General features: G+C 42.3%; 3 protein-coding genes across 5 annotated transcripts; 1 reads left to right on the top strand and 2 right to left on the bottom strand.

Moving 5' to 3' along the window:
• Positions 1 to 2,711: 2,711 nt before the first annotated feature.
• LOC142935406 (regulator of G-protein signaling 7-binding protein B-like) lies at positions 2,712 to 6,656 on the bottom strand. The gene is made up of 6 exons (XM_076079771.1): positions 6,521 to 6,656; positions 6,084 to 6,246; positions 5,375 to 5,505; positions 4,100 to 4,232; positions 3,902 to 3,972; positions 2,712 to 2,823 (listed from the first exon to the last, which is right to left on the bottom strand). Exons 1-6 carry the CDS (start codon positions 6,654 to 6,656, stop codon positions 2,732 to 2,734), a joined length of 726 nt encoding a protein of 241 aa, XP_075935886.1. The 3' UTR covers positions 2,712 to 2,731.
• Positions 6,657 to 8,446: 1,790 nt separating this feature from the next.
• On the bottom strand, positions 8,447 to 16,475 carry rnf180b (ring finger protein 180b). Of its 3 annotated transcripts, XM_076079735.1 has the most exons (8): positions 16,341 to 16,475; positions 15,251 to 15,344; positions 14,585 to 14,680; positions 12,835 to 13,593; positions 12,310 to 12,432; positions 11,598 to 11,817; positions 11,124 to 11,249; positions 8,447 to 9,768 (listed from the first exon to the last, which is right to left on the bottom strand). In XM_076079735.1, the coding sequence occupies exons 2-8, from the start codon at positions 15,305 to 15,307 to the stop codon at positions 9,572 to 9,574; spliced, it is 1,578 nt and encodes a 525-aa protein (XP_075935850.1). In that variant the 5' UTR covers positions 15,308 to 15,344; positions 16,341 to 16,475; the 3' UTR covers positions 8,447 to 9,571. The 3 variants fall into 3 exon arrangements, with proteins under 3 accessions (XP_075935850.1, XP_075935852.1, XP_075935851.1); XM_076079737.1 differs by lacking the exon at positions 11,598 to 11,817; XM_076079736.1 differs by lacking the exon at positions 16,341 to 16,475 and having other exon boundaries at positions 14,585 to 14,774; positions 15,251 to 15,303.
• A 1,710-nt stretch (positions 16,476 to 18,185) lies between these two features.
• On the top strand, positions 18,186 to 19,628 carry htr1ab (5-hydroxytryptamine (serotonin) receptor 1A b). The gene has a single exon (XM_076079738.1). The coding sequence runs from the start codon at positions 18,243 to 18,245 to the stop codon at positions 19,491 to 19,493; it is 1,251 nt and encodes a 416-aa protein (XP_075935853.1). The 5' UTR covers positions 18,186 to 18,242; the 3' UTR covers positions 19,494 to 19,628.
• The last annotated feature ends 1,096 nt before the right edge of the window (positions 19,629 to 20,724 follow it).

The following is a 20,724-nucleotide window of genomic DNA, read 5'->3' as shown; positions in this document are numbered from 1 at the left end:
TGAAATGGCGCAAAATGGGATCGACGCCTAGCTAACATTAAATATATTTTAAAGAAATGGAGAATGTGGAACCATTACAAAGAAACAGTCCTTAGTAAATTGAGAAAATCTGAAACCAACATTACTGAAAAGTGAAGGACAACTGGATTTAGTAGCATTGTCAATAACTAATAAGTATACATTTAATTCACAAGCAAATGTATGTACTGCGTTTGAAAGATTACTTAAAGGAATAGTTCGACATTATGGGAAATACTCTTATTGGCTTCTTTTCCAAGAGTTGGATGAGAGGATTGATATCAATCATGTCTGTGTCTTAAGGTGTTGGTAGGCACATTTTTTTCACTTGAGACAGAAGCTAGCCGTTTCCCCCTGCTTACACTTTTTATGCTGAGCTAGGCTAAACATATTCCGACTACAGCTCTGCACTTCACTCACAGGCATTGGATTGCTACTGATCCTCTCATCTGACTCTTGGAAATAAAACATATAACTGTATTTCATAATGTTGGACTATTCCTTTAAGCGACAGACGACGAAAAAAATGAAATATCATCTTACTTGTATAGAAAACTTTATTCACATTATAAAATGTCCTAAGCTGTACATACGTTTATCTGTGAGTTCTCTACATTGCAGGACACATTAACTACACATGGCATACTCTGAGTCATATACATGCCAAAACAAATAATTTATCAACTTAGACATCACCACTCTAGATTACATCAAAGAAAGAGAACAAACTTCACAAACACACATTTACAAATTACAATACACTTACATTCAATGGGGAAATGGCTCCAGTGAAGTGCTTTGGATGAATGAGTTCATTTCAATTCGTTTTTAGTGTTTGGGTTTTTCAATTCTTCTGTTTCTGTATGTGGAACATAAAAAGCCCTTGCGAAGGAAAACTTAAGCTGAAAGTTAAAAAATAAATCAGGGAATACTGCTAATGACATGCTGGACATTCGTGTACAACAAGACTAAAAGCCCTGCTAGTGAAATATTAAAGGCGCTAAATGCGAACTTCAGAGCATATCTATTGCCTCTCAACGGCTCTCAACATGACTCCAGCTGAGCCGGTGGCTCGCAGCTAACGGTGCAAACAGCGGTAACAGTGCTGACAGGGATAACAGTGTTTATCTGAGGGGGGACCGGAGGTTAGCAGCTGAAACAGCTGTATGAGTGCAGTGCAGAGCTGCGGCAACTAGCTAGCCAGTGGGGCACGCTCACAAGCACGACCAGGCACGAGCGGCTGGTCCGGCTACGTCAACAAAGCACAGAGAAGCTCGCATTACACACACACACACACAGGGGGAGTGACTTCATTCTCTGCTCAGGTAGACATAATCCATTATAGCTTTACATAGCAAATTATTGTTTGCGGCTATATCTATGCTCGGAATGTCGTATGGAGAACTTTTAAAGTGTTGGGCAGAATGAACAGCATACTGATGATTCAGCATTTTTTCACGAGTATTAGAGTAAACAAAATATTACAATTATAAAGCAATTTTACAAGGAAAAGTATTGATTATATGATACTAAAGTCAAAGAAAGAGATTTCATTTTGAGAACATATGTGTTGTGTTTGGGTAAATTAGATTAGATGCCCTCACATGTTTACCATGATGGAGCATTAAAAGAAACATCTCATAATTTACAACATTTTTTTTGTCTTTCCTCCCTCACATTGACTCTAATGCTCTGTTGATATTGGAACGACTAACTGACCAACATCATTACACATCATCGTCGCTGTCTGGGAGCTGAAAGGCTGACAGTATATGCTTAGATTATCTATAAGCTTTTTTTGGCATAACGTTTATTTTTACACACCTACTGTTGGATTAATTAAAAATCTTTTTTTTTATAGAAAAAAGAAAAGCAATAATTATAGGAGCCAATTAAGTGCACGCATCATGACACTGTATATGAATTGCTTTGTCAACGGGGTTTCACCCCACACAGGCAAGTAGAGACTCACCTGGCAAGAGCCTCTACTGAATGATGATCAGTTGAATTACATCAGGAGGTCGTTGGGACTAAAGCGTGTCACATTGTGACACATTCAAACATGGAGGTGTGACGCAAGCACAGTGAGACAGCTGAAAACCAAAAATGCCAGTGCATAGCCTGAATATGTACATTTTTATTCTTCCATAATAAAAAATGGCACAAAACAGAAAACAATAAGTTGGAATGGCTGCATAAGTAAGAAGGAAAAAGAAAGAAAATGCAAAGATGACTCACCTGAAAAAGAACCAGTAAACAAAATAGAGTTCTGCACAGTACTATATTTTTGATGCATTTGATCCATTACTGACAGTCAGCTCGCGAGGCTAATGCAACACTTTGGCTTCACTATTTCCCCCTCTCCACTGGGGATCGTGTATATATGAACCATCTACTCGGAATATTTATGAATAAAATACATTTGAAAATAATCAAACCCAAACTAGATATAAGTCCGAAATTCTATGCCACTAAACGGACCGAACCGGAAAGAGCTGAGTCGCAGAACGCGAGACCCGAATGACCGACCAGCTAAAAAAAAGTTACCATCAAGATGAAAAAGACAAATGTCATAGAATTAGATAACAGTTACTACAAGATTACAATTTCAGATATTATGGGGGAAAATACTCTAACTAAATAAAATAATAGAATGAAATAAGATGAATGAATCTCTTATTTATGTGTTGCCTGTCGTGCTGCCTTCAGGTGCTCAGCCGGACACCATGCAGCACAGCCCAGGGAAGCGTCTCTTCCTCTGTCTGATCAGCGGGTGTGGAGTCAGATTCAACAAGCTGCTGTCGTCTGGAACAAAGGAACACAGAGCAGGTTGACATGATGACGACCGATTACAAAGAGGCAAAGTCAGGAAGACGTGGGGTAGTTAGCAGTTATGTATATATTATAATAATTTGTTGCCTTGTTTATAATTTGTATTTTTACATAAAGACTGGAAGCAGGGTGAAACAGCCTGGTTCTGTCCATAGGATGGAAGACTCCACCTACCAGCACCTCTGATTAACACATTCCGGACAAAACCCGAAATGTAAACAGGTCCGGATGAGCTTTTGTCCTCACGTCATCCAGCCAAGATATAGATCCAGCTTGTTGCACTCACATTTCGGTTTGTAAACGGATTAAACAAATGGGATATAATCATTGGTAAGCCTTAGAGGTGGATTTTGTTTCCTATGAACCAGGCTAGCGGCTTCCCTGTTTCCAGTCTTTATGCTAAGCTAAGGTTGCTGGCTGTATTCATATATTTACAGACATGAGTGATATCAACTCTCGTCAAAAAAATGTGAGTAAGTGGATTTTCATGATTTTCAGAGGCCTGAAGATGTAAAATGATCGTTTGTCACAATAAAAAAAAAGTCATTGTTAACCTGAATTTGTGTAGAACTTTATAATTTCCTACCCTGATGAACATATGACAACCCCATAGAATAACCTCATGACTGCTTTTGAGGGTCCAGGCTGGGAGCCACTGCATCAGCTTTTAGTTCTCAGTATATTTCCTCATAGAGGGTTTCTTTAACCAGTAATCCTTAAGATAAATGAGTGCTGTATCTACTACTTCACTGGCCAGTAAAAACTAAACCAAAATTATAACACTTATTTTCCAAGAATTTAATAACCACAGTGTCCACAGTCTCCCCGAGAGCAGACGTTGTTGAATTAAATCATTTTCAAGAAAATAATAATATTTTTGTATTATATTGTTCTTATTTAGTCTCATTCCATTGATGCGTCTGTTCTTAATCACTCGGGATTATGTATGTAAACTTCAGAAAGAATTATGGAAGGTTTCATGTTACTAAAGGTATTCACAACTGCAACACTAATGATGCAATGGATTTCATCCATCACAAGCATTACACACCTTGGTTTTTCAGTGGCAATGGCATCGTGTCCCTGAGTTTGCTGAGTAGATTTCTCATCTCTCGCATGTCTCTGTGAAAACAAAGAAACACTTGGCTTATTTTGCCGTTTGGACGAATTATTGTATATTCACAGCAGTAGAGAAATACAGTGAAACAACGTAAGAATTCATTTTAAAAAGCAGATGCAGTCGGTGTACCTCTCTATATTTTGAATATCCATTCCCACCAGCCACTGCTGATGAGGAAAATCGATGGGGGAGGAGGATCGGTCATCCAGGATGGGAACGTCCGAGCTCTCATCCGCCCTGAAGTCCAACCTCGGGTCTGAGTCTGTTCCTTCGGGTCCGAACAGAGACAGCAGCACTGAGGCAACTCAAACACATTCAAAGCATTCCAAAACAAAAGTGTGTGTGCTCTTCTGTGTTCAGTTTTTATGTATAATATTATTTTTCAACTAGGTCTTTTTTTTAAATGCATTTTTTTCCAGTCTTTTAAATCGATTAATTACTTTATTGGTGTTGTATTTTCCTTTGTAAAACATAAATTCAACGTATGATAAATGTAACAACAGGCCTTTTTCCACAGCAGACATTTGGGCCTGTCATAGCAGGAAGAGCACAGGTATTACTAATAACATTAACAATGGCTCCGTTCTATTGAAAGGGTCCCAGTGGCACCTTACAGTGCATGTGAACACATATCTCTCCTTTTGTTCTTTCCTTTTCTCATCTCCAGCTGGTTCTCAAATCAATGGCTTTGTCCACAAAGTCGGAACATTTTCGAGAAGCCCATGGAGATATATTAAGAGTGAGACAATTGGTCAATTTGGTTTGCGTGGAGCACACCAAAGAATAGAACCAATCTGTGTTATTATGATTTCTTCTTCTTCTAATTTCCAGCGGATTAAGCACGGGAAGAAGTGCGTTTCTGCCTCCCGCCGGTTTAAAACAACTCATTTGGTCTTTGGAAATGGAAATGATGTGTTTATTTGCATAAAGATAGTGGAGATAGAGCGGTCCACTTGTAATCAGATTTGTAATCAAACCAGTGTGACAGTGAGCCCGCAAGAACAATGCAAGGACCCTGAAACTGAAGCAGCTGAATAGAATACACCATCAATCACTTTAATCTTCACACGTGTATTTATCCCACTGTCAAGTCCCCGGTGGGGATAAAAGAGATTTTTACTGGCTTTTTGATGGGGAAATATTTCCAGTGACATCTAGTATTGACACCAACCATGTACAGAATAAATTGATTATAGGCACAGTCCTCACTATAGCAATGTGACTCACATGGAGGTGGTTATACTGAATGAGTCTGTGCTTGTGTGATTTTCACAAATCCCCAAGTTATGTTGTCAATCTGCGTGTGTTGGAATTGAGATGTGATTTGATTACGTGTCATTATGGATTGTCATCACTCTCGTATTTTTGTGGCATCGTAACGTAGTGATATGTTTGAGACGGTACTTTTTCTGTGCAGCTGCAGCACCCCCAGCAGGCACATGGACTTGAGCATCTCCGTTATGAACATCTCCAGGCAGCACTGCAGCTGGATGAAGAGCCGGCAGATCTCGGGGTGGATCTCTCCGTCCTCCAGACTGCAGCGTGTAGAGGAGGAGGGGTGGGAGGAAGAGAGGGGGGAAAGGGAGGAAAGGAAAACGGAGCGAGAGAAAGATACAAACAGACAGACAGAGAAGTGGGATGTGGTGTTTACATTCAAGCTGGCCAAGTTCCAAAACATGCAGCAGATTTACGTTTTTTAACACCCCCCCCCCCCCCCCCCCCCCACATTCGTTTCATTACAAATGACCTTGCAGAGTGAACTTCTGTCAAAGTTACCTCACAGCAGGGTTTATTAACACACTGTGTTGTGCCTTATTTTGTATGCTTCTATTTCTTTTTTATTCTACTTTTTACATCCATATTTTTCCTGTTTTATCTCATTAGTATAAATGATCTCTTTTGCTTAATGTTGTCTAACTCTGTAACTTTGTTAATAATAAAATGCATTATTGTATTATTGTTTCAGGGGGAAATCTGGGTTTAAGAGGTTAATTAAAACATGCTTTGAAACAAACACTGAGGGACAGGTGTTTATAAAAATGATGGGAACAAACATCTGCTGCCCCCCCCCCCCCCCCATAACAACCGTCCTTTCTTTCCTTCTTACCCTGACACAGAGATGACGGTGAGGTCCTGGTGCGCTGCCCGGGCCATGGAGCAACCTTTGGACCGCGTGTGGTGCATCTGAGCCCGCAGAGACGGACAGTCGGCTGACATCTCCCCGACGGATATGACCTGCTCCCGGTACAGCGCGACGAGGGTGTTGAATTCCTGCACTGTCTGGAGAACAAACAGACCGTCACCACCTGCTGCTGCTTAGACCGGAACAGACCGACAATTTAGCATCTTCAAAGGAAAGCAAGAATAAAAACCGAGCAGTAAAAGGATGCTAAGCGGTTGTTTTTGTGTCCTTTTTGGGCCACTTCTGCACCTGTGCATGATTTACAAAAATCGGCTACTGTTAAATAACAAGCAGCTGTTCTCTGGTGCAGCGCTATACGCTTAACACGGACCACCTGCTAACCGTTAACAGAGAAGAGATTTCAGTACTCGCCATCCTGCTGCCGTCCACGGCCCCCTCCGCGCTCTCCCGGCGCTCCGGCTCCGTCTGCGCCACTTTGCTGGTGGGGAAGATGCTCCCTGCAGGTCTTGGGCGCTTTTTCCGCCCGTGCGGTGCAGAACACATGCATGCACACCCACCACCGGAGCTCAGCCAGACGCAGTCACACAGAGAAAGAGACAGAGAGAGAGAGAGAGAGAGAAAGAGAGAGAGAAAGAGAGGTAGAGAGAAGCCCCCCCTCTGTTCTGATAGCTGCCGTGTCCTCTATAAAGAAGGAATGTACCCGCTCGGACGCAGCAGAGTCGCGGGGTTTGGTTAATGCTCAAAGGCCCTCCCCGCAAGTGTGCGTGCAGTGCGTGCGTGTGGTTATTCCCGGAGCAGGACCGTGTAGCGGGCCAGACGGACCCCCAGCAGCTCGCTCTGCATCCCAGCCGAGAGGAGAGTCACCTTCAGCCCCTCCTGAAGGCCGAGAGGGAGGCTCCTCAGTCTTCCGCCGCGTGCTCACGTGTGAGGAGGATTCAGAACGAGCCAACAGCAAAACAAGTCGTCACCCTCCCGATTGACGATTAACTGTTTAGGAGCATCCAGGAAATAAAAAACAGAGCCAGGATTTCCTCTGTGACATAATTTAACGTTATACTATATTGAAACTGAATGATGGAGGACATTGAGTGCATTAGACGGCTGTTTTTACAGCTTAAAGGGGAACACGACCTAACTTAAGAATTCCCATAGCTACGTTAGTTCTATAGAAAAGTTTAATTCATATCTGGTAACACGAGCGACTATCTCTCTCTCATATAGACAATGAATGGGAGGCTGATTATGTTTTCTCTTCTTTATACCAGAATGAGCTTTATTCTATTGTTGTGGAACAGGAAGAGTACCCGTATACTCAGATGACTCCCCTGGGTGCTCAGTGTCATGCATGTCTTTACAAGCATCGTCTTTGGAGCGGTTCCACACTTAGGCTACTTGATGACATTATATTTTTTTCTTTTTTTTTGGATGGTTTGGAGTTGTTCATGTTTAGTAATATTTTTGGTTTGTCCTGACCTAGACCATATGACTAACATCTACGGATTTTGAAAAATGGCAATAGTTCCCCTTTGTCACATGATTTTCCCCTCAACTTAAATATATATATATATAATTGTTGTACTGGAGGACTGAACAGATTCAATCGTTAGAGTTGCTAGACTTTTCCCCCCCTGTATTTACAATCATCTACACACATCTGGCAGATGCAGAACATTATCATACCATCATGTTTGTGTCACCCAAACTCCTGAGAAAAATATCTAGCGTAGACCTAAACGTACCGAAGCAAAGGACGGCCATGCTTGTTTTGCTTATTTTTATTCGTTATCTCATAAATTAAGTATTTAGTTATCTTGATATTTAAGTCCATGTCATGTTAGATTATTGTTAATCTTAATATTCATGGGCTACCATACATGTTTGATACTGTGCATAGCATACAGTATTTAACCCACCGAGACACGTTAACCCTGGTTAGCCTGAAGAGGAGCTGTCCAGGCCTCTGTGGTGCTGATCAGGCTACTGTTCACACACACAGCAGCTTGTTTTCCTTTCCCTCCACATCAAACTACGATGATACTTGGAATACTAGATGAAAAAAAAACCCCAGAGTCAGATTCCTTGTGTGTGCAGGCTCGGCCAATAAATCAGACTCTGAAACTTTATAGCTGCTGGAAATAACATTTTGCTAGAATGCAGAGACTGAACCATCCGGTAAATGTGTCATAAAACTATGAAAAGAGTTTTGTGATTCACAGATGACTTTTACAGTGGCTGTTTGAACAAAGGCTCGTGTTTTGCTCAAAATTAATATTTCAGAATAACAGAAAGCCCCTTTTTCATTTACGCTACTGTTCCTTCAAAAACAGACACAATTAGTGTTCACTGAATGCTTTATTCATTTCTTTTGGCTTTCCATGAATACAGTGTATCCTGTAGCAGACAGCTTAAACTTAAAGGTGCTCACTTCCTGTTTCATATTACTTGTTAACAGAAGGCACAGACTGAGCAAAGGCACCATACTGAAATGGGTATTTTATCCATTTGTGTATCCGATTTTCTTTCTCTTCTTGCTGCTCCAGCATTGTCAGCCCCTCAATCAATAAATCAATCATTCATTCACATCCATAATAACTGTTACTGTTACTTGTTGGATATTTGATTCCTGAGCATCCCTCTTCTTTGTAAATAATAAAAATGTACATATATAGAAGCAAAACTTTCTGAGAAGGGCATCTCTCTGCTAAAGATTAAAATACACCTATTGACACTGCTGAAGCTCACCGATGAACACATTGTATCTCGTTCGTTTCATTCCTTTGTTACATGCCGATACTATTTATTTCTAGGCTGCTTCCCCCTGCTTCCAGCCTTTATGCTAAGCTAAGGCTAATCACCTCCCGGGTCCTGCACTGTTCTTAACACACAGAGCAGTATCAATCTTGTACCTCTCTGAGAGGAAGGGAGCAAACATATTTCCCTAAAATATTCAAATATTCCTTGTTTGAACAAAAGTGCCACATTACATCATGCATCAATCATGTTTTTCTTTCTGTCTGATCATCACTACCACTATTACCAAATAGTTCTACCACAAACCAAAGGTTTCACTAACACACAGCACACATTTGTAGATGTTTTCCTGCATGACGTCCAAAGTAACGGAATTAACAGAAGTAGCACCACTCTGCTTCAGGCCGTGGACTTTTGTCTGAACTCTAGACTTACCCATTAATTCTGTGGATCAGAACACCTCAGAGCGTATATTGCACTTACACCATGGCTGCATAACACTGGCAAAAAGAAGCTCTGATTAAATCATCATCAGATCTTTAAGGTTAGCATATTGTAAACTTTTAGAACTCTCTAATGTTCAGATTCCTGCTCCGTGTCAAAACCAGGTCTCCTCTTTCTGTGATACTTTACCACTAAAGTAACTGGTGACTTTAAAAAAAAAAAAGATAAACTATTCTCTAAACTCTCGAGCACGCCTCGGTGTCTCAACAGAAGTAGTAGTACATGAGGAAACAGAGGAAGAGGAACGCCAGGATCCAGTTGACTGAGTGGATGTAGACGATGACCAGGCCGATGACGAAGAGCCAGCCGCGCACGTCGGTGAAGTCCAAAGCATCCAGCGCGAAACCTCCCCGAGCAAAGTACCAGCGCCTCCCCGCCGCCGCTGCCTGTCTCTGTTCTCCTGAAGTTAGACATATTAAATTACCATTACACCACATTGCAGTTTTTAAATCACACAATAATTCATTAAATGATTTCCTCTTAATATTCACATCTTCATTGATTATGAGGCTAAAATACTTGAGATGTTTTTCATTGTGCCGTAGTTATTTTAAATTATTTCATACTTGTAACACATTTGAAGTGTTGTGTATAATATCTATGACAACCTGTTCCATACCAAGTCCAGTGAGTTCACAATGCAACAATCTCACTGACTTTGTGCAACTGCTGTTTTATCGTCAGTTGAAGTCGTTCGTAGGATTGACTTTTGTCAACTGCTGTAAAGATAACCTTTATTATTGCCACTAAATTGTAGGAGGAAAGCAATAAAAGGTCTGCTTTTCTTAGAAAAAGAGGTCACGACGCGGGGAGAGGGTGAGAATGCGGTCAGGGGCATTCCATCAGAACTCAATCACTTTGTGACCTCACCCCTTTCGAGATCAACAGGTTTTTTCCTTCATGTTAACCTAGACGAGAGCGCGTTAGAACCTAGGTTGTTAGTTTTCCGATGATCAGAAAACAATACATGTTTTTTTTTAAAGAAGATATCTGCGTCTTTAGGACGGGCAGTCATCCAATATGGGTCAACTTTGAGGGCTATGGTGGTTAATCAAACCACATTCTAACACTCTCTCATGTAGTTTAACATTAGGGTCGGGCAGCTGTAAAAACGGTTCAATAATAAGCCAAATCAAATTCCACCACAAGGTGTTGCACTTGACTCAGCATCTGCTCTCGAGTGGAACATAATATGACTGGGAGAGCCCAATCCCAGAACACCCCTCGCCTCTATGCCTCAAATCTAAAATGCTGCCATATTGGCGTTTTCCTTCAGACTGGAAATAAGACAGCAGTGTGAAGTGGCATGAGATGGGACATCCATGAGCCCCGGCAAACACCTAGCCGTCACCAGTGTGGGGGTTGTACATAGAAAAGAATGGGGGCCAACACGACTGAGATTTGATCTCCTTCATGCTGCCGGCCTCGGCTCACTAAATTACTCACGGTCGAGTTAGACACTAGAGACTCCCTTATAATAAAGAAACATAATATTGTGTTAATCACATTGTCATATTGCTTATTACTAATGCAATACAAGTTTGATTTAGTGCGGTGACGTCGGCACAGGCTGCTGATGAAGGTTTGCTTTAAAATCAAACTGGTTTAAGTGGACCGGACCGGAAAAATCTGAAGTTAAACTGAACCATCTCTTCTCAGAAACAGCATCATGGTTACTCTATCAAAGCAATAGTACTACTTTCTCGACAAAAGAAAACTAAAATGCTGACACAACTGCGACAAACTCTTTCTCACCCCAGAAGATACGGAAGCGTTTGCGACAGCTGGGCAGAGACCATTTTGCACACGAAGCATTCTGGAAGTTCTGCTTGCGGGCGTCGTACACTTTCGGGAAGAAGGTCTCGGCTGTTTGGTTGAGCTCTGAGGAGGCATGAGAACAGCATGTACAGTCACTATCAGAGTCACTTTATTTAAGGCCGTTATTCCTCATTGCTGTACTGTGGGTCATTGCTATCAAGGGCGGGGCTGCGACTAACGATAAATGGGATGAATATTGTTTTAACCACACATTATCTCTACCCATTTATCCTGTGCAGGGTAAGCAGGTGTGCACCTACAGGTCACCAGTCTGCCCAGTCAGACAACTATTATACATTTTTATAAATTAAAATAGTTGTTTCAATGAACTCTGGTCTCAGATAGGAGAAGGTCAGTATGTTAGATACTCCAGTATTTAGTTTTGGTGCATGAGTCCTGGAAGAAGCCTGCCTTTGTGGAAGGTGGTGTGTGAGATGAGGGTGCGGCAGAGAGGGCAGGGCGTGTTGGTCGGCCGGTTCTTGGCGATGGTGCGGAGACACGGCTCGCAAAAGACGTGGCCGCAGGGCTGACAGCTGTACGGGCTGAAGTAGAGCTCCAGACAGACGGCGCAGGTGAGGCCCTCTCTGTCCTCCTCCTCACTGTCCAACAGTGGAGCGCTCGCACTCTCGGCCTGCACACACACACACACACACACACACACACACACACACACACACACACACACACACACACACACACACACACACACACACACACACACACACACACACACACACACACACACACACACACACACACACACACACACACACACACACACACACAGATCTAAACTAAGTATCTCACCAATGCTGTGATGTTGATTCCGATAGTATTTATGTTTTTCCCCACTTTCCTTTGATGATTTTCGACAACTTGTCATTTGACGTTCATCCTGTATGTCAGTTAATACATTTTAAACTAATTAGATGCATGTTTATAGAGCGGCTTCCTCGGTACCGTTTTACGTCTTCTGAGAAACACTGAAACTTTCTAACAACATTCAATAACTTTCAAGGCTTTTTTGTTCGTTGCATCAGTCTTTAAAGGAGCTGCGATTACATTTTTTGCTCAGCGGTAGTAAATTAGAATTAGACCCACAGTGTTATCCCGGCTCACTCACCTGCTCCAGCTGGCTGTGCAGCCATCGCTCTCTCCTCCTCTGCTTCCTCCGGAGACTCTTCAGACGGTTCTTCTCCCTTTTGCTCAGTCTGTTTGAGGCTGCGGAGGCCATGAAGCCTCGAGGCTGAGAAAAGAACGAACACACATATCAAGAGTCCTGATCAAACAAAATCCACGGGGGACATTAATTGTAATTTCACTTGCTAAAATGAAACAAGTGGCGGACAGTTTATTGTTCAAAAGATGCAGTTTCAGTCCACCTCTACGGATGACAACCACGGTTACCAACAACATGAAACAATAGTCTTAAAGTAATTATCTTGAAGATTATCATTTAAATGTCTGTTAAGTCCCCATCTATCACCGAATAAGGTAACACAATGGTCATTGAGCCTATGGTCCACTGATTTAAGCCATTGCATTTGCAGTTTTATAAACTAGGTGTCCGCGGCCACATTCTTGGGAAAAATCAATAATTAGCTTCAGTCCTAATTGAAGCAGATTATTTTATATTCCAGCAACATACCACCACGTCCTGGTCCTGCTCGGCCACACTGTCAGAGACGGACCTCCCTCTGTGGAACAGGGCTGAAACAGGAACCTCCTGGTGGGCAGCCGCGGCCTCTGGAGAAGACTCCACGTCCTCCACAGTTTGCAGCAGCGGTCGATCCAGCGGTGACCACGGCCTTCCGGAAATAAACGAGCGGCAGGCGACCGCGTTGATCGGGGCGTCACCATCAGTGTCGAACTGCTGACTTGTGGGATACGAGACGGGCGACTCCATAGACTCGTGCGTTCCCGTCATTGCACTCTCAACAGCGGACTTGACTGTCAGGCCTGCGGGGCAAAAGCATGACGACCTGATGGCGGAATCGTCCTCCAAACTGCACCGTCTCCTGTGAGAGATGCAGTACAGAGGGCTGAAAGAAAATGACTGGGTGTTTTCACCCTCAGTCAGTGAGTTAGAGGCCTCAGCGGCACTTATGTGGGACATGACCGCAGCGCAGTTGAGCTGTAAGCTGTCCAGCGCGGTCCTGTTAAGTTCAGGCCTCTGCTCTCTGTTCTGAGAGCCGTCCGTCAGCAGACCAGCGCGCTCCGTCTCAGGCCTCGTCCTCCTTGGCTGGACGATGAGAACGCAGTGTTTGTGGTCGCGGTCCACGCGGCACTTGTTGAGGTGGACGCTGGCGTCCCGGCCACAGGGACACTCGCTGTGGTTAATGAAGTTGAAGCCTCCCAAACGAGCGCCGCAGTTCTGGCAGTTCAGTTTTCCTACAGTCCACTGAGCCTAGGCAGAAACCAGGTATAGAAAGCAACATCTTGAAATCGATTCCAATCCATTTGACTATTTTTTAATAATAGGATAACGTTTTTTTTTTTCCTTCTCGATTTAACTTGATTATTTTTTCATTACAAAAAAACAAAAATACTGAAAAATGCCCACGGTGACCTCTTCACTTTGCTTATCTGGTCGCCTAAACAGTCCAAAACCCCAAAACATTCACTTTACAACATATAAAAAGCAGCAAATCCTCACATTTTAGAAACTAAAAAAGAAAATATTTAGCATTTCTGCCCGTCGATTCAATTATCCCGGAATTACTAATAAATAAGTCGACTATTTCAGCAACAATAAAATCTGTCATATTTTATTGTATAAAACTAGGGGAAACAAGTTTGGCCATGCAGGCACCTGTGAGATTGAAGCTGCAAGATGTAAAAGATAAGTAATAACGCACAGGGAGTGGTAACGAAACATGAAAAGCTATCAGGTGTGTAAGAAAATATCAATACACTTGAGGTATCGCAATATTATGTTTTGTGATACTGTATCTATTCTCAAAAACACTACTTGCACTTCAAGTGAAGATTCGGGGCACACAAAGGTTCAGATGCACAAAGGGTAGTGCTATGATGTTGGACGTTACAATGAATGTGATAAATGAAAATGCAGATCCTACTCTCAGACTTTAGCATATAGCGCCGCGTTCTTTATAATTTGACATTTTTCCTAAAACCCTAACATATGTGCAATATCTTGCCTTGCTTACAGTATTGCAATATATAGAATCATAACCCCTGTATCGTGGGTAATACGTATCGTATTGCCAGATTATTGCCAATACACAGCACTATTATACATACATATATATATAATGTAATTCAAATGTAACTAAAATATATGAAAACAATTTATGCAGCATAATTAGAACACAATCATTCGGTCTTAAAGGACCGTGTGCACTGTGCACACCTTATTGCTGAGCTGCGACTCTTACCTGATGAACTGAGGTCAGGATCCACTCTGGCAGGGTGTCAACGTTCACGTGCCAAATGCTGCAGACAGCAGCTGAGCTTTCATCTGTGGCCTCAACCTGCCTCCACATGAAGGACACGCAATCAGCGAGAACGGCTCCCATCAGACCCCGCTTCTCTGACGCTGATATAGCCAGCCATCTTTTTTTATGACTGAAACACAAGCTGTTGTCTTTGGCTTTTCCCAACCCCCCGATGTCCCCTAACAACTTTATATTAACTATTCGCTATGATTAGGGCTACAACTGATGATGAATGAAATCCATCAACACTCTTAATTAGGAGGGTGATTTATTGATGAAGCATTTAGTCTATTAAAACGTGAGATCATAGGGAAAAAAGGGCATCGCCATTTAGATGGGCTGTTCAATTTGCAATGACATAAAAACAGAGAAAAGCACGACATCCTCACATTTAAGAAGATTAAAACACAGGAAGTGTGACATTCTTGCTTGTAAAACGTGTCAAAACAACTGTTAAAATCATTGGTGATGAATATCCTGGTGACTGGCAAACTGATTAATCAACTAATTGTTTCAGCACTGGCTGTAACTATGAAAAACAGATTCATAAATTCCTCAGAAGCAAGCAATTGCTGAACACATCAGATACACAAACTTCTCACCAACCGTTGACAAACATGTTGAGTCTATGACGCCTTTGCGACACCTCCTGCAACGGAGCATGGCTCTCTCTCTTCAGGCTGTTGAGTTTTCAGTCAAGCTGTTGATGAGGATGAGAAACACACTTCACACCTGCACTAACATTCACTCTGACAAAAAGCACTCAAAGTTGAGGGCGTATTAACTTGATTTTGAGAAAGCACAGAAAACTCCTGGTCTGTTCTTTATTGTACTGGAGGCTCAGCAGACATCCATCAGATGCTCTTGGCTTTGCTTTGCATATGCTTCAGCGTGTAGCATGAACGCGGCCACGACAAACTAAGTCCAACATGTTTAAATACAGACCGCTGTTGCATTACACAGAAATAATAAGAGACACTTTAGCAGTGAGCCAGTTATTTACATTCGACGTAACCTGACGCTGCACCTGGTGGGCCAACGTTTGTATTGATTTGGCTATTTTTAGAGAGAACCAAAGAGAAGAAGAAAAAAAAACCCTGTAGGGTAAATGCAATTAATGAGATATACTCAATAAAAACAATGCTGTGGACGCCTGAACATTGAATCCATATGATGTGATAAGAGGAGATAAGGTCTGGGTCATAGTCAGTGTTCCAGTTCATCACACAGGTGAGGTTAGGGCTCTGTGCAGGCCAGTTAAGGTCTTCACACTAAACAGCCACTATCATATTGAAACTGCTAACCAAAGCTGTCTATTACATATTATGGTATGCTGTAACTAAGGGGCTCAAACCGTGAATAACAGCCCCAAACCAAAAGTAGCCTTGAAAGTCAAATGTTTGGTGCAGTGCTCTGAAGATAGTTGACCCTCCAATGTGAAAATAACGTGTTTCAGTGTTCAGGTGTTGCTTCTGTAGCAGGTTTGACAGTATTTCTCTCTCAAAGTGTTCGAACTACAACAGCAAAAGTACTCTCGTAGTCTTCTAACAGCTAACCACAATCAAAACAATGTCTTGCTAACTTAGCTAGCACAACAGACCTCAACAGACTCTCCTGTGGCGTTGTCGGGGAAAATAACGTTCTTAAGATAATGTCGCTCAGCGTGTGAATACTTTCGTTACACGTAGTCGCCTACCTGAGAGATGTGAAGACTTTTCATGTCGTGGAAACGAAGCAAACCGGTGCTCAAAATTAAGAAAGTTAAAGCAGCCTTTCCGCTTTAAGCGAGGCTGTGACGTCACGTAGAGTGGGACTCTACGGGAAGTCTAATAGACCAAAAATGAGGCGCCTGTCAGTTTTAAAAGCTTAAAGGGTTAGTTCTTAATGATTGCAGGAGAGACAAGAGAAAGAGATAAGAAACGAAACACAGAGAGAAAATACAACTTTGCTTTACTGGACTAAATTTGTAGGAATGTACATAACTAAACAGCAATATTAATTGGCTTGTACCGCATTAGGCCGCATTAGGCTGCGCTGTACTTAATGATAACTTGTAGACATGGTACATTTACAATGCAGTGAGTGTGTGAGAGTGGGCAGTGCTGGAGGCACAACAACCACTTTCTTTTTTTTTGCCCCGGAGCCGACTAACTGTTAATCCAGCCACGATGAACCAGAAAATCGTGGGGCTTTTAAAAGTAGGCTATGTTAATAGATTTCACATGATAGTTTAAGTGTAACTGCCATACTTTACCAATACATACATTGTCGAAAAAGAAAAGCTGAGAATGCATCTGATAGTTTAAAACAGAAAGGAGAAGCTGGTTTGTAACCTTTGCTTTTATTTCATTAAAATGTTCCATCACCTTGCCACTTTTCTCAAATGTGTATGTGTTGTAGCGTTTTGCAATGAATAATTTGACATAATGCTCCGTCTTTGTATGTCTGTATATTTTTTTAACAATGTTAGTGTCACCTAAACTAATGAAGGATTGCATCACCATTTTGTAACTGTTATGAAAGTGTACCAACGCCAGGTGGCAGTGTCACACCTGGCGGTCCCAGAGCGCTGACCATGGTGCTGAAAACAGCCGAGAATAACGCTTCACTTCTTTTATACAAAATTAAAATTATTACTGTCAGAAAAATTTGAGATTTGAAAATATCTTATATTATCTGCTAACAAGGAAAACTCTATTCAATTATTATGTTTTTAATTTAAAAAATGATGATTCTGCAGATAGGAAAAAAGTGAATTCCACAAAAATTCGATACTCACATTTATGTATTATCATTATTATTATTTTAGTTGTTGTTGTTGTTGTTTTTCTCACTCCACATAATTTCAATTACTTTTTTTATCATTGTGTAGAAAGGTTAGTAAAAAACAAGTGCAGACAAGTACAACACATATACGACTCAATAAATGATACAAAGTAAGACAGGGACAAAAGCAAACTGAGGAGAATAATAACATAACATAAGATAACAAAGTTGTTCTTGTTGTTGTCAAAGCAAATACAAGTTTGTTCACAGTGCAGTGTCATTTATTCTTTATTCTTTCTTTATTTCTTCTCTTTCGATACCATGCAGATCAGTTCACTATCATCAATAAAACAAGATTCAAAACGTGTTATCTGACACAAAGGACATGTTCTGAAAGCTTATTTTCTCACCGAAATGGCAAAATCCACTTGTTTCAAGAAAATTCAATTCTTAAAAAAGAAATCGGCATATTGATTTGACTTGCGGCCTGAAGAGCGACATAGATAAATAAATGAATAAATAAAAAATAGAATAGAACATATTTAAGTTTTTTCATGTCTATACAATAACTCCAACATCTTCACTGACTCAGACGCCGACTAAACAGACACAAACAGCCCACTCCGTTACATGCTCACAGACACATGACGCATTTTCCATCACTGGTATAAATACGCAGCATCATTCTCCGTCAGCAGCCGAGACTCGCAGTTCAGACTCTCTCTGCTGCACGAGACAGTCCAACAGTCCACTATGCGCTCTTCGAGGTGGGACGGTGTGATGCGCACCAGGCTCTCCATCAAGTAAAGTACGCTCTCCCAACACTTCGACAATGGAGGGCACAAACAACACGACAGCCTGGTCTCAGTTTGACAACTCTTCCAACAAACCCCCCAAACCCGAAGACGAGGAGGTGAAGCTGAGTTACCAAGTGGTCATATCATTCCTGCTTGGCGCACTCATTCTGTGCGCAGTGTTTGGGAACGCGTGCGTCGTTGCGGCCATCGCCTTGGAGCGGTCTCTACAGAACGTGGCCAACTACCTGATCGGCTCTCTGGCTGTCACTGACCTGATGGTGTCGGTGCTGGTGCTGCCCATGGCGGCGCTTTACCAGGTGTTGAACCGGTGGACTCTTGGGCAGATTCCGTGCGACATCTTCATCTCTCTGGACGTGTTGTGCTGCACGTCGTCCATCCTGCACCTGTGCGCCATTGCTCTGGACAGATACTGGGCAATAACCGAGCCTATAGAGTACATGAAGAAGAGGACGCCGCGGAGAGCCGCGGTCCTCATCAGTGTCACCTGGCTCGTCGGATTCTCCATCTCGGTGCCGCCGATGTTGATCATGCGCTCCCAGCCCAGCAGCATGGCAGAGGACAGGGCGAACCCCAAGCAGTGTAAGATCAGGCAAGACCCCTGGTACACAATATACTCAACTTTCGGGGCTTTTTACATCCCGCTGACGCTAATGCTGGTGTTATACGGGCGGATATTCAAAGCTGCCAGGTTTCGGATCAGGAGGACCGTGCGTAAAACGGAGAAAAAGAAAGTGTCCGACTCCTGCTTGGCGCTGTCCCCCGGTCTGATCCACAAAAAGACTACCGGCGACGCGCAGGGCAAGAGCTGGAAAAGGAGCGTAGAGCCCCGGCCGCTGCCGAGCGTCAACGGCGCGGTGAAACACGCGGAGGACGGCGAGTCCCTGGAGATCATCGAAGTTCACAGCAACTTCAGAGGCAACCTGCCGCTGCCCAACACCCCGAGCTCCGTGCCGCTGTTCGAGAACAGGCACGAGAAGGCGACGGAGGCGAAGAGGAAGATCGCGATGGCCCGGGAGCGCAAAACGGTGAAGACTCTGGGGATCATAATGGGCACCTTCATCCTCTGCTGGCTGCCCTTCTTCATCGTGGCCCTGGTCATGCCTTTTTGCCAGGGGTCGTGCTACATGCCCCGCTGGCTGGAGGATGTCATTAACTGGCTGGGTTACTCCAACTCTTTACTCAACCCCATCATTTACGCGTACTTCAACAAAGACTTTCAGAGCGCTTTCAAGAAAATAATCAAGTGTCATTTCTGCAGACCGTGACGGTCGTCGAAAAGAGGAGCAGCCCTAAACACAAACAGCCTATAAAAGAGATTGTTGTGAAGACAGAATGATGATAAAACAGAGAAGAGGGCTCACAATGATTACTGTTGATCATCACCATCGTTATCAGTGCTGAAATACTCCCAGAGATGTTCGTATATAAAGCTGTGATCGTTTGATTGAAAGCTCCGTGTTCCTCATCCTGTTCTGTAATGTTCAATAAAGAAACACTTTTTCATCACTTTTCAGAAGTCATGATTTAAACACTTTATGTACAGATTTACGTGTTTTAAAAGTATGTAAATGATATGGTTTCCAAAATGAGTGGTGCACTAAGGGGGGGGGGGGGGGGGGGGTATAGGGTACATCTCCTGTAGCCGATAACAATTTCAATAATCGATTATTCATTTAAGAAGCAAAAAGTATTTTCTTTGTTTTATATCAGTGTAAATAGAGATTTGGGACTACTGGTCAGACAACAGGAGAAATGCTGACGTCACCCTGGGCTCTTGAAAATTGTGATGAGTATTTTTCATTATTTTCTAATATTTTATAGCCAAAAATAATTTCAATAATAAAGACATTTATAGATAATGAAAAAAAATGTTGCAGCCCGCGTCCTATTGTATTTTACTCCACATGCTCAAACACTTTAATATTGTATATTAGAAAAAGAGAAATTAAGGATCCAACTGAGCACTCAGCAGACGCATTTACAGCATTTAGCTCAAGCTCTTATCCAGGGCACAATTCCGTATATATTATCATTAAACATCTGCATTGACATCTGAAAAATCTCCTGCAACGTTGTCTTGTTCCTTAATCTTGTAGGATTTTTCAGGATTTTTCTTCTTTCTGTGCAGATAACTGTCACTCAGCACCTGCAACTTATGGATGTGCATGGAAATGATGGCATTGAACATCTGGCTCACAATGTGACACTTTTTTGCAATGGAAGCTGTCAAGTGGAGTATGTGACTGTGTTGCTTCCGGTGGATTCGATTTGTTTTTCTCTCTGTGTGTCTAAATAACCTCCTCAACCATATTGACCTAGGACGGTAACAAAGTCAAAGCCATAAGCATTGTTTAAACCCACACAACTTTATTGTCAGAAGATACCAAATATGTCAGGGAAAAGTGTCAATACAGCTAGAATATTTAAATTGGATGGAAAGGTGTATGGAAAGTTTAGATCATTTGAAAGTGTCTCAATAAAACTTTAATCTCCTGG

Source organism: Anarhichas minor, unplaced genomic scaffold (genome assembly GCF_050575085.1).
Source record: "Anarhichas minor isolate MPS153535 unplaced genomic scaffold, ASM5057508v1 ptg000073l, whole genome shotgun sequence".
In the NCBI taxonomy this organism is placed as follows: domain Eukaryota; kingdom Metazoa; phylum Chordata; class Actinopteri; order Perciformes; family Anarhichadidae; genus Anarhichas; species Anarhichas minor.
This window is presented reverse-complemented; position numbering and strand designations above follow the sequence as displayed.

Coding starts and splice junctions, on each gene's coding strand:
- rnf180b (XM_076079735.1), bottom strand. CDS start 15,307: ATGCTCCGTTGCAGGAGGTGTCGCAAAGGCGTCATAGACTCAACATGT. Junction 11,818..12,309: donor TGCACAGCCAGCTGGAGCAG/GTGAGTGAGCCG, acceptor GTGTGTGTGCAG/GCCGAGAGTGCGAGCGCTCC. Junction 9,769..11,123: donor ACGCTTCCGTATCTTCTGGG/GTGAGAAAGAGT, acceptor GTCTAACTTCAG/GAGAACAGAGACAGGCAGCG.
- htr1ab (XM_076079738.1), top strand. CDS start 18,243: ATGGAGGGCACAAACAACACGACAGCCTGGTCTCAGTTTGACAACTCT.
- LOC142935406 (XM_076079771.1), bottom strand. CDS start 6,656: ATGTGTTCTGCACCGCACGGGCGGAAAAAGCGCCCAAGACCTGCAGGG. Junction 6,247..6,520: donor GGACGGCAGCAGGATGGCGA/GTACTGAAATCT, acceptor TTCTCCAGACAG/TGCAGGAATTCAACACCCTC. Junction 3,973..4,099: donor GATATTCAAAATATAGAGAG/GTACACCGACTG, acceptor TTGTTTTCACAG/AGACATGCGAGAGATGAGAA.